The sequence below is a fragment of the Periophthalmus magnuspinnatus genome, chromosome 13 (assembly GCF_009829125.3).
Source record: "Periophthalmus magnuspinnatus isolate fPerMag1 chromosome 13, fPerMag1.2.pri, whole genome shotgun sequence".
Classification (NCBI taxonomy): domain Eukaryota; kingdom Metazoa; phylum Chordata; class Actinopteri; order Gobiiformes; family Gobiidae; genus Periophthalmus; species Periophthalmus magnuspinnatus.
The window spans coordinates 9,127,484-9,138,915 of NC_047138.1; the positions used below are offsets into that span (position 1 = coordinate 9,127,484).

Genomic DNA, 11,432 nt, shown 5'->3' on the forward strand with positions numbered 1-11,432 from the left:
TACTAGTGCAGTTAGTACTAGTGCAATTATTCAAAACAGTGTCTGCAATCCCTCAGTCCTTCATGGTCCCATTCCACTAAGAAAGCTCAATAAAGTCAATTGGAGAAAACTTTTGTTCAGTTGGCAGAATTAGGCTAAATTTTCACTCTATAAATCTAGCCTACATATAGAAGACAAGAATTAATAATAAACTATTAATAAAAAACAAAAAACATCTTAACACACCTATCCCAAGAAATAAACACACACACACACACACACACACACACACAGGTCTCCGCCCATCCTCGTCAACACACGCACATCATTGGCTGATAGCGCCAGTTAGGGCTTTGATTGGCAGTTTACAGTTAGTGGGCGGGTAGAAAGTTCCAGATCTGGGCGTAGCAGGAATTGGACATTTTGTTTTTGTACATCTGGTCCCGTCTCAAGGTTTGCAGCGGTTTTTGTATTAGCTATCATGGCTTTTTCATCGACCTGACTCGCATTTGACTGATGGAAGTGCATTGGTTACTTTATAGACATAAAACGATCGACAGATTTATACATTTGTAAGTTACTATGGCAGCCGTTAAACGTAGTCAGTCCAACGTGACTGCATGCTGCGAACTGCGTAGCATCATAGCAAGTTTTTAAAGCGAGCTCGTTTGTTATAACAAGCTAAATAATTGTACAACACATGCTTTATTTTATATGCTTTGAGCATTGGGTTTCATGTTTGACTAAACATATTTTGTCATTTTCAGAAATCAAGCTGTACTTGCACCTTCGAGATGGACGGTGTCGTGATTATTACCAACCCTATTGTAAATGTGCGACTCACAAGCACAATTTCAACGTTTGAGTCGAAAGGAAAATTTAACAGAGGCATAACTATAGCAGAATTAAAGGTAACGTGGTCTAAATCATTGCTATTCGCTACTACGTTTATTTGACTGTGGTCTTTCTCAGGGAAAGCTGGAAATGATTGTGGGCGCCTCTGCCGCGAGCATGGAGCTGGAGCTGTTTAATGTTGGAGACGAGTTTTTGCAGAAACTTGAAGATAATGACGCTTTACTGGGCTCGTTTCCTGTCGATGATGACTGCAGGATACATGTAAGTTTTATCATTTGTCCACTATATTTATAATTGAATACTATTTCTTGTATATTTCATTTGCTCCAAACAGCAAAAATAAATAAAAAAAGAAAAGAAAAATTAAAGCTGCAAGCGGCATCGAACGGCCCTCGCGGTCTTTGCTTTGCACTCGGCCGACCCAGCACTCCCTGTGGGTGGCGCTAACGCGCCACTTGCCTCTGTTTTATTGCGGCTTTGGGCTGCATTTGGCACCAAACAAAGTCAAAAGACATGTGAAGTGCTGATGCACAAAATGGAAAAATAAGGGTTTTTCCAGGTGTCGCCATGGCAACACTGTGCAAAATACAAACTTGCCCCCTGGACTTTTTTGACGGGGACGACTTGAAGAATCACTGTGCCAAATTTTATTTTCGTCATTGATGGTAATAAGTCGTTATAAGAGTTTGAAATGTATGAAAATTTGGAAATTTTCCCATTAGGATAACATGGGCTGTTTTGCGCATCACCATGGCAACCCAGTGAAAAATATGACATGGGTCTGATTGACTTTTTTGATCAGGATGACCCAATGGAATTTTGTGTCAAATTTGGTAACATTTGGGAAAACTAGAGAGTCCTGGTGCAAAATTTGACATTATTCCATGAAACTAATATTGTTCCCATGAATGGGAAAAATTGGGAGGTTTCCCATTAGGATAACATTGGTAGTTTGGCGCATCACCATGGCAACACGGTGCAAAAGACGACATAGGTCTGATTGACTTTATTGATTGGGATGACCCAATGGAATTTTGTGTCAAATTTGGTAACATTTGGGAAAACAAAATTTTCGGCCCTCCATACAAATATATTTGTTATTCTGTAGGGGGCGCTGTCGCGCCAAATTTATTTCTTTCACAAACAGTAGAATTAGGCAGGAAAGTTTTACAACTGATTCGAATTTGAGCCAAATCGACTTTTGCATGCGCAAACGGGAGCAAATTTGGGTTTTGAAAATTGCAAAAATTCCGATGGAATTTTGCGGCTTCGCCGCACGGAAAATCATAAATTGGATAATTTTTGATGCCCCACTTGTCTAGATGATGTACAGTGAATTTCAGCCCTGCCGGTGAAGTGCCTTCAGAGGAGTTGATGAAAATGCGACGTCAGAGAAAACGCTGATTTTGCATGTTGGAATTTTCAATCCAAGATGGCCGACTTCCGGTATGTCAGGGGGCGTGGCCATAATATTTTTTGTTTGGCATCACTTGAAGAATGCGTGTCCCAAATTTCACCCATTGACTCAATGTTGACGCTGACATGCTAGCAAGAACAAATATGCATGTCCCATGCCTACGGCATGGATTGCTAGGATACAGAAGTCTGTGTGACGGGGCCACGGAGTTGCGCGATGGTTGCGGAAGCAATAGGCCCTATGCCCTGTATGAGCTCGGGCCTAATAATATTTTTAGCAAAAACAATATATCCGATAACATTACAATGACATATTATACGTTTTTTGAAAGCTCTTGATTTTCCCCACGTCACCGTGGGGACAATGGCGCGCCCGTCATTCGCCATGACGTCGGGGTCCGCCATTGACCTCCCATTGACTTCAATTCATTTTAGCAATAATAAACATGGCCCATGCCTGTGGCATGGGGGCTTGGATAGAGCTCGATGCCAGGAGTGTGTTTGGGGACATGAGCGCTTCGCCCATTGACTCAATGTTGACGCTGACATGCTAGCAAGAACAAATATGCATGTCCCATGCCTACGGCATGGGTTGCTAGGGTACAGTAGGCTGTGCACGGTGCGACGGGGCCACGAAGTTGCGCGCTTCGCCCATGCACTCATCGTTGCGGAAGCAATAGGCCCTACGCCCTGTATGGGCTCGGGCCTAATAAATAAATATATATGCATCTACATTACACTGATTTAATACACTTCTCATTTCAGTTAAATGTAATGATGGTCACAACACCATTATTGTGATTTACTTAATCATAATTTTCCAGATGAAATTTAAACAAAATGCCCTAATTCTATCACAGGTTATTGATAGAAGTGGAGGACTTCTGGGAGACTTGAGTGATGTTTCCAAAGTAGAAAAGTTCGAACTTCCAGATGAAGAGTATGACAAACGAACAAGTAGGCTTAATCAAAACTAGATCTATAACAATAGATGTCAATTCATCAGTGTCTTTTTAATAGTCACGGGGTCTTTCCATGATTAAATGAATGAAAACATACTTTTGATTCCCTTTTAGACACAGTAAGGTCCTTTATGAAGAAACGCGCTGTCGGGCACTACAATGAAGAAGAAATGAAAAAAAAGAAAGCTGAACTTGCAGCTCAGGAAGAGGAACAAAAAGGTGCAGCGGAGGCTATTAGCGTTGGTAGTCGCTGTAAGGTGCAAGTCCTTGGGCAGCCAACCAAGATTGGCTCAGTCATGTTTGTTGGTAAGTGTGTTTTGACGTAACACTAGTAAGACCAAAGCTTTTATGCTGGTAGTTACCTGTATACTTTACCAATGTAGGGACTGATACAGTAAATCCATGAATGACATTGTAGTTGATATCATTTTACTTTGTAATATAATGTGCTGTTGGTGCTAAATGTGTTTAATATGACTTTCCTTTTCCATTTTATTGCAACTTTATGTGGGCATTCGTAACGTCATACACTCTTGTTTGAACTCTATGGGCCATGGTACTCAACACTACGTCTGATCAATATAGGATTTTCGGATACTGATTGTATGGGGGTTGGAAATGCTGACCACTACATATTAATCCTCACTTTATCCAAGTTTATCCAGACTTTCAGACAGTGTTGTCTGGCTCTATATCACTTGTGTTATATCACTTATATCACTAGTGTTGTTTGGCTCTATTTCACTTTACAAAGATGTTATATAAGAGTTTATTTTTAAGTATATTTTTTTAAATTATTTTAAACTATTTATCTATTATCTTGTTTTATTGCATGTACCATTTTCCTTCTGTTCTTTAACTGTGCGGTGCAATACTGGAATTTCCCCACTGTGGGACTAATAAAGGCATATCTTATCTTATCAGCACATATTGTCTCTATAGTCGATATATCGGTAAGGCATAATTATAGTATTCTTTGTTTCTAGGCACAACAGATTTCAAGCCTGGCTACTGGGTGGGTGTGAAGTATGATGAACCCTTGGGGAAAAATGATGGAAGGTAAAGGAGGATTTATTTTAAATGCGTAATTTTTTCATTGTTATATTAATTTTTTTTAATTCTTTTTCAGTGTGAATGGAAAACGCTACTTTGAATGTCCAAACCAATATGGTGCATTTGTAAAGCCTTTAAGTGTGACTGTGGGAGACTTTCCTGAAGAAGATTATGGTTTGGATGAAATGTAACACTGTCTGTGCTGAATTGTCAACTGTATAGACTCAGTTTGTGTCTATTGTCAATGTAAAATCAAAATGTTTTGTTTTGGGTTTTTTTTTTTTTAATTGAATAAAAGTTCTGTCACAATTTTTTTTTTTCTTGGCTCAATTTCCTTTTTGACCTAAAATACTTTAACCCCATGCATGCGCCTCATACAAACTTGAATACAAGTTGAAACATAACCAGTAGTGGGATTTGAGATGGGTAATATTCGTATGCTTTATTCCATAGGAGTGGAATCCATGTATCTGGACAGAATAAGTAAAATATATGTATAATATATTGTATATAATGTATAAAATAAAAAACACGTCATGCTTACGTCTTCCTCTCGTGAGATCTCGCGGTGTTTTCCAAGGCTGTGTAGTGTGTGCGCGACAGGGACAAGGAAAGATGGCGACGCAGGAGACAGAGCCGACCAAGGCTACCGTGACCAACGGCGAGGTAATATAAATGATTGTCCTGTGACTATATGCACTTTACAGCCATGAGTAGCACCTACACATTGTTGTTTAAAGAGAAATGTACATAGACAATACGGATTTTGCGGGGTGTCTATGTTCTTAGGGGCTTTCTTGAACACGACCCGCTGCTTCCCTCATCGATGTGGACAGATACTCGCAGCTACCGGCGGATGTAGGCAATGAAGTTGTCATCTAGATGTGTATAAAAAGTCCTTATATACATAACTTTCTTTCATCTCTGCTGTTCGTCTTCGATGTTATGATAATGGATTGTTAATGTGCGCTTGTTGTCAGTTAGCTACCAAGGCCTTAGGCTTAAACGAGGCCAGTATCAAGCAGTGTCATACCTAATATGTCACTATTTTTACATTAAACAAATGCTAACGAGTCATCTTTTGGGTATTTTGAACACTTAATTTGTTTGTGACAACATCTTCGTGGAGTTTATAACAACCGTGATCTAACCAGCTGGAGCTGTCTTTTCAATAGTTTTGATAATTCACTGACAGTAATTATCGTCTCAACAATTACAACATGTTTTATTGAGTGTTTAACTGAGTGAAATTTAAGGACATGTTGGATTAGTCTGTCCTGTTTGTGACAGTATACCCATTACCAATAACAGCAGCCTGGTTAAACCTGTTTAGATGGACTATTCTCATTATATCCAAGAGTAATCTTTTCTTTAATAATCTTCTCATGAATAAGCTCTTTAATAACATATCGTTTACATCCAGGTGGGCAAAACTTACAAACTAAATTGTAGTTAATTGTTAATCTCTGTTTAGTCATATAAACTGTAAATCATTATCTTGACTGAAAACGTGTAACTTAAAGTAGAGGCCTTAAATCCATTTTGCTTTTTATTATTACTTTCATGGTGCCTGCATTTTACTAACACAAATTATTCCTTTTTTGACTATTCAAATATTTAACATAATTAACTTTAACAACATAACCACCATTAAACAAGATTTTGTGAACTTATGAAATGCCTCTGCAGTTAGAGCGTTAACAGAAACAGAGCATAGCCTTGGTTGTGATTGTTTCGGAGCCCACTTTATGATCCCCTTGTGTTGGTGACAACAGAGGAGATTAGATGTTTAGATGTTGAATGAGTCCCATGACTTGGCCTGTGCTTCCCCATTGTGTTACCAGAATAGAAATGAGTTATGTTTTTGTGGGCATGCAGATGGTTTGACAAAAAATAATAATGAGCAAATACTTGATTAACTAAAACCCATTAAATGAACGGAGTAATGCGGTTTTAGTCTTTATGAAACTTGTCTGTCGTGTCATCTTACAATATTTTTTTAATTATAATTTTCTTTTAGGTCAGTACCAATGGCAGTGCAACAACGACAACAGATGGCCAGACTGTGCAGGCAAATGCACAGGATCCACAGCAACAGCAGCCACAGCAAGCGCCAAACGCATGGCAAGTCATAAAAGGAGTCCTCTTTAGGTGAGACACACCTTATCTTACGCTTGGATATACAGAAAGCATTGTTATATCAGTTTTTCAGAGTCTTTCGTAGTCCTTAGTCATTATTAACAGAAAATATGTGCCGTGTTTCCTACTTGGTGAATGTTGTGAAAAGCCCACTGTGCGCTGTGTTCATCTTTATAAATAAAGTATTTGATTGAAACATTGAAGTAAAAGCTGTAAGCAATACTAGGATTTACTGTGCTTTGCTGGTCCACCCCTGCTTCACTTCTTCATCTGAAAAAGCTGTTCTAAATTTTGTGCATGTGAATATTGTGCCAAAGGGTTTGTGAGAGGTTTGTGAGAACTAGTAATAGATTTAAATGCATACCTCCTCCTTAAACTCAGTAATCCTGCTTTAATGCTCAAATAACAATCCAAAATTCTAGGCAGAAGAGATATTACTACTGCCTGCAAATATATGAACAACTTTAATGGTTGGTTATGATAAGTAAGCTCAAGTAAATCTAGCGTGATGCAGACTGTATACTTCAGAAAATAAACAAGGGAATGAAGTGAATTAAGTTGGTTCTAAATGGATCATAAACACTTGAAGATCAGCTGGTTTTGCTCCTGTGTGGGTCTTGTTTATGATACAGTCTTTTTATTTCTCCAGAATCTTTATAATATGGGCTATTAGTAGTTGGTTTCGACGAGGGCCAGCAACTCCTGACCCCAACACTCCAGCTGGGGCGCCCAGAGTTCCCAGCAGAAACCTCTTTGCCAAGGACACTCTCATGGTATTCACTTGTTAACTTTTGTTACACATTGATATGTATTTCCCCCCCCCCCCCCTAATTTCTCCCTGTCTCTTTCTTCACCTGACTGCAGGACATGTATGTCTATGTTTCCCAAGAGGAGGTTTTCTCTGACTTCAACAACACAGATGCCCTGTTCTGGTTCCACAGGGATCTGGTCTATGGAGACTGGACCACAGGAGAGGATGGAGATGGCTGCTATCAGAACTATAAGGAGATGGACATCCCAAAGGTACAGAGATTGAGGACACACTGAGGCCCTGTTCACCCTGTATAGGCAAAGATATTTTCTGTAATGCACATGTCCTCTACATGGAGCGGGCATTCCAGGGGTCTGTAAACAACACTTCAGAGAGTGCCAAGATTTCAATGCACCTATGCAATTACAGCCAATCCATGTCTTTTTTTAGATGATGGCATCACAAAAGTCCCCTCTCCCTGTCTGAGTGTTTGAATGTACAGAATGGATGTAAACTAAATAGAACAAATACTTTAAAAAAAAACAAAAAAAAAAAACAATTTACAACTTTGCTACATGTGCCATATAAGATCTCCTCTTCTTTCTTGGTGTTTTTCTGTGCCAGTTTCACAGCACCACACTCAGGCCTGGTATATTTATTACAGTGGTCTCAGGTCGCACATGTTTACTGAATCAGTGCCATTTGTTTACAATACATTTAGTCTCTGTGGATATAATTTTTAAAAGAATAATAGTAATTTAGACTCTATTTTTGTTCATACTCCTTTTCGGACTACAGTCTTGCAGTTTTTGGCTTTCATACCAAACACCATTCTAGAAAATGTTTTAAAAACCAGGCTGGTGGGTCATTATCTGTGAATGCTCCTTCCATTCTTTCAGAAACACGATCTGACATTTCTTTTTGTGCAGAAAATACAGCAGAATGGCTCTCTCTACATACATGTATACTTCACTAAAAGTGGATTCAATCCAGACCCAAAACGCAAGGGACAGTATCGTAGACTTGCAACAGTTCATGCATCAAGAAGTAAGCATTTGTTTAATTATGCATCTACATATAGCATTCAAATGTACTGAATAAATCAGGATTTCTTTTACGTTCAAATATCTAAACTACTTGTACTTCTGTAGTGCTAAATAAGTTCAAACGAAGAAAGTTTCTAAAGACAAAGAACTTGCTTACGGGGGAGACAGAGGCAGATCCCGAGATGATTAAGGTACATACGTCTTTGTTAATCAGCATGGTCATTACTATTATGTTATGCGTGTTTTAAATTCCTTATGTGTATTAAATTTAAGTAAGTATTTTTGTTTTTCTTAAGCGGGCAGAAAGCCATGGGCCAGTAGAGATAATTTCCCATTGGCACCCCAATCTCACTGTTAACATGGTAGATGACCACACCGCTTGGGTCAAAGGCTCCGTTCCTCCTCCTCTAGATCAACGTAAGGACTGACATGTAGAGATGTACAGTTTATGTCTACAGAGTAACCGACTTGTGTACACTCCTATTTTTCAGATGTTAAGTTTGATGCTGTCAGTGGCGACTATTACCCTATAGTTTACTTTAATGACTACTGGAACCTCCAAAAGGACTACTATCCCATCAATGAGACTCTGACGAAGCTCCCCCTTCGTCTGACCTTCTGTCCCCTCTCTCTGTGGAGGTGGCAGTTGTATGCTGCCCAGAATGCTCGCTCGCCTTGGAACTTCCTCCCTGAGGACACATATGAGCAGTCTGATGAAGATCAAGACTCTGTCAAGGTTTTTATTTTTAATTTCTAAATATAGCAAAAACACAGAATTCCATTTGAAGGATTTGATAGTTTATAACTGTTAATGTATCTTAACTTTATATGAAGGTGGCACTTCTGGAGACCAACCCATATCTCCTTGGACTGACGATTGTCGTGTCAATTGTGCACAGCATTTTTGAGTTTTTAGCCTTTAAAAATGGTAAGGTTTCTGGGTTTGTTGTATTGTCTCTATCATTATTCTAATGAGACTATACTATATTTTTGAAAATGTTTTCAGATATCCAGTTTTGGAACAGTCGACAGTCCTTGGAAGGGTTGTCTGTGCGGTCCATTATTTTTGGCGTGTTCCAGTCACTAGTGGTCCTGCTGTACATCCTGGACAATGAAACCAACTTTGTTGTTCAAGTGAGCGTCTTCATTGGCCTTCTCATTGACCTATGGAAAATTACCAAGGTCATGGATGTCAAAGTAAGTGGCATTTAGGACATTTTAAAATAATGGAGCATGTTTGTCATGTCTAAATAATTACAATTATCTAAAAACTCATCCACACATTTTTTCAGTTGGACAGAGAAAACAAAATCGCTGGGGTAATTCCAAAATTGGTCTTCACAGACAAGTCTACATATGTGGAGTCTTCAACCAAGATCTATGATGATGTAAGTTCAGCAGTTTCTGCTTTATCTCCTTTGATCTATTTAATGAAGTAATTAATTATTTTTTCCCCAGATGGCATTTAAATACTTGTCCTGGTTCCTTTATCCCCTGTTTGGCTGCTATGCTGTTTACAGTTTATTGTATGTAGAGCACAAAGGCTGGTACTCCTGGGTACTCAGTATGCTCTATGGATTCTTGTTAACTTTTGGTAAGTGTTATTAGAAATTAATTTTCAAGTACGGATCTGACTGTAAAGCAAACTACTGTATTGTATGCTTTGTGAATGAATAGACCTCATCAGCTAAAATATTTTCTTGTGGAAACTAGCTGCTATTGACTGAGATTGTTGTCCTAGGTTTTATCACCATGACACCACAGCTTTTCATCAACTACAAAATGAAATCTGTGGCACACCTCCCATGGAGGATGCTCACATACAAAGCCCTCAATACCTTCATTGATGACCTGTTTGCCTTTGTCATCAAGATGCCCATGATGTACAGGATAGGATGCCTCAGAGACGGTACTACTCAACTTGCATTCTTTTTGTAGAGGGTCATTTGTCAGTTTTAGCACAATGGAAATGCAAGGAAAGTGGTCAGAACACAATTATACAATTTAATATAATATTATTAATCTGTGTGAAAATCTTTCATTTGATTTGTCAATTGATTTCATAAAGACTAAAAGTCATAATGGAAACTTGTGTTGTATGCATTATGCACCTACCATTGTTTCACTGTTCAGTTTATCTTGACTCACATGTTTGTTGTTCTGCAGATGTTGTCTTTTTCATTTACCTGTATCAGCGCTGGATCTATCGCGTGGATCCCAACAGAGTAAATGAATTTGGCACTAGTGGAGTGGACCATTCCCAGAACAACACCGCAGCAGAGGTAACATCCTCTGAATCCACAGCTGTCACCAACAAATCAGATGGAGAGAAGAAGAACGATTAAAGCATTACTACAACTTGATCTGCATTCTGTGGCAAGAGTAACGGAGTGAAGAGGACTTATACACGGCAAGGAGGGTAGTTGCTGATAGCAGTCAAGGACACCAATATTAAAAAGCAGATCAGCTGTTTCCAGTGCTTCTGTGTTGATTCACGGAGATTCATAATCTGTGTAGACTTGATACATTTTTTTTTGTTCTCATCCAGCCCTCTCTTTTTGCAGTTCAAGTGAAGTAAAATGTGATGTACTGTTGTTTGTATGATTTCAAAGGAGAGATGGTGTGGTGTTGGGATGGCTGTCGAGAGGGCAATGATTTCTGTTGACCACTTTTATATATTTGGAAGAAAGAGACAAAGGGCAAACGTTCTTTATGTAGATTAATTGTGAATATTTTTCATTCCACACACATTTGGTGAGTTGCACTGGAAGAAACTGGAAATGTCCGGAGCCAAGCCAAACTAGGAGTTCTCTAACACCCGCCATCAGACCGTGAATACTACCTTTTATAATACTACTCTTTTAAATAAACGGTTCATGTTCAGAACTTGAACAAAAATAACACCCTCGTTAGTGCAGATATTAATATTGTCATCTACTTGTTCAGTCACATACCCTGAATCTGGGAAGTTTTCACAATGAGTAGGCTACTAACAATTCTCCAAAAAGCTATAGACAATTTGAAAGTCTTAATCCCTCTTAAAATGGTAGGGCCTGTTTTTAAACAACATGCTCCACAAAAGATGGACCTGACAGACATTCAGGGCTGATCTGAAGAACCACACCACTGTTTTTATGTGCTGTAAATCCTGAATCCAAAAGGGTTTAATGTCGGTCCATATTAAATTTTGAACATCCATGTTTATATTAAAATAAGTGTGATTTAAATGTG

At 38.8% G+C, this 11,432-nt stretch overlaps 2 protein-coding genes across 3 annotated transcripts; both read left to right on the top strand.

Annotated features, from left to right (window-relative positions):
* Positions 1 to 373: 373 nt before the first annotated feature.
* On the top strand, positions 374 to 4,578 carry tbcb (tubulin folding cofactor B). Of its 2 annotated transcripts, none has more exons than XM_033976494.2 (7): positions 374 to 551; positions 747 to 890; positions 952 to 1,095; positions 3,111 to 3,207; positions 3,327 to 3,518; positions 4,199 to 4,271; positions 4,342 to 4,578. In XM_033976494.2, the coding sequence occupies exons 2-7, from the start codon at positions 774 to 776 to the stop codon at positions 4,454 to 4,456; spliced, it is 738 nt and encodes a 245-aa protein (XP_033832385.1). In that variant the 5' UTR covers positions 374 to 551; positions 747 to 773; the 3' UTR covers positions 4,457 to 4,578. The 2 variants fall into 2 exon arrangements, with proteins under 2 accessions (XP_033832385.1, XP_033832386.1); XM_033976495.2 differs by having other exon boundaries at positions 374 to 432.
* Positions 4,579 to 4,809: 231 nt separating this feature from the next.
* On the top strand, positions 4,810 to 11,428 carry clptm1 (CLPTM1 regulator of GABA type A receptor forward trafficking). The gene is made up of 14 exons (XM_033976490.2): positions 4,810 to 4,931; positions 6,286 to 6,416; positions 7,054 to 7,177; positions 7,269 to 7,427; positions 8,085 to 8,202; positions 8,307 to 8,392; positions 8,498 to 8,618; positions 8,693 to 8,937; positions 9,036 to 9,129; positions 9,208 to 9,398; positions 9,494 to 9,589; positions 9,660 to 9,795; positions 9,943 to 10,110; positions 10,368 to 11,428. Exons 1-14 carry the CDS (start codon positions 4,881 to 4,883, stop codon positions 10,544 to 10,546), a joined length of 1,899 nt encoding a protein of 632 aa, XP_033832381.1. The 5' UTR covers positions 4,810 to 4,880; the 3' UTR covers positions 10,547 to 11,428.
* Positions 11,429 to 11,432: the final 4 nt, after the last annotated feature.

Excerpts from the sequence above, each read along its gene's own strand:
- clptm1 (XM_033976490.2), top strand. The coding sequence starts at position 4,881 with ATGGCGACGCAGGAGACAGAGCCGACCAAGGCTACCGTGACCAACGGC. Across the intron at positions 6,417-7,053 it reads ATAAAAGGAGTCCTCTTTAG|AATCTTTATAATATGGGCTA; the intron begins GTGAGACACACC and ends TTATTTCTCCAG. Across the intron at positions 7,178-7,268 it reads TTGCCAAGGACACTCTCATG|GACATGTATGTCTATGTTTC; the intron begins GTATTCACTTGT and ends ACCTGACTGCAG.
- tbcb (XM_033976494.2), top strand. The coding sequence starts at position 774 with ATGGACGGTGTCGTGATTATTACCAACCCTATTGTAAATGTGCGACTC. Across the intron at positions 891-951 it reads TAACTATAGCAGAATTAAAG|GGAAAGCTGGAAATGATTGT; the intron begins GTAACGTGGTCT and ends GGTCTTTCTCAG. Across the intron at positions 4,272-4,341 it reads TTGGGGAAAAATGATGGAAG|TGTGAATGGAAAACGCTACT; the intron begins GTAAAGGAGGAT and ends ATTCTTTTTCAG.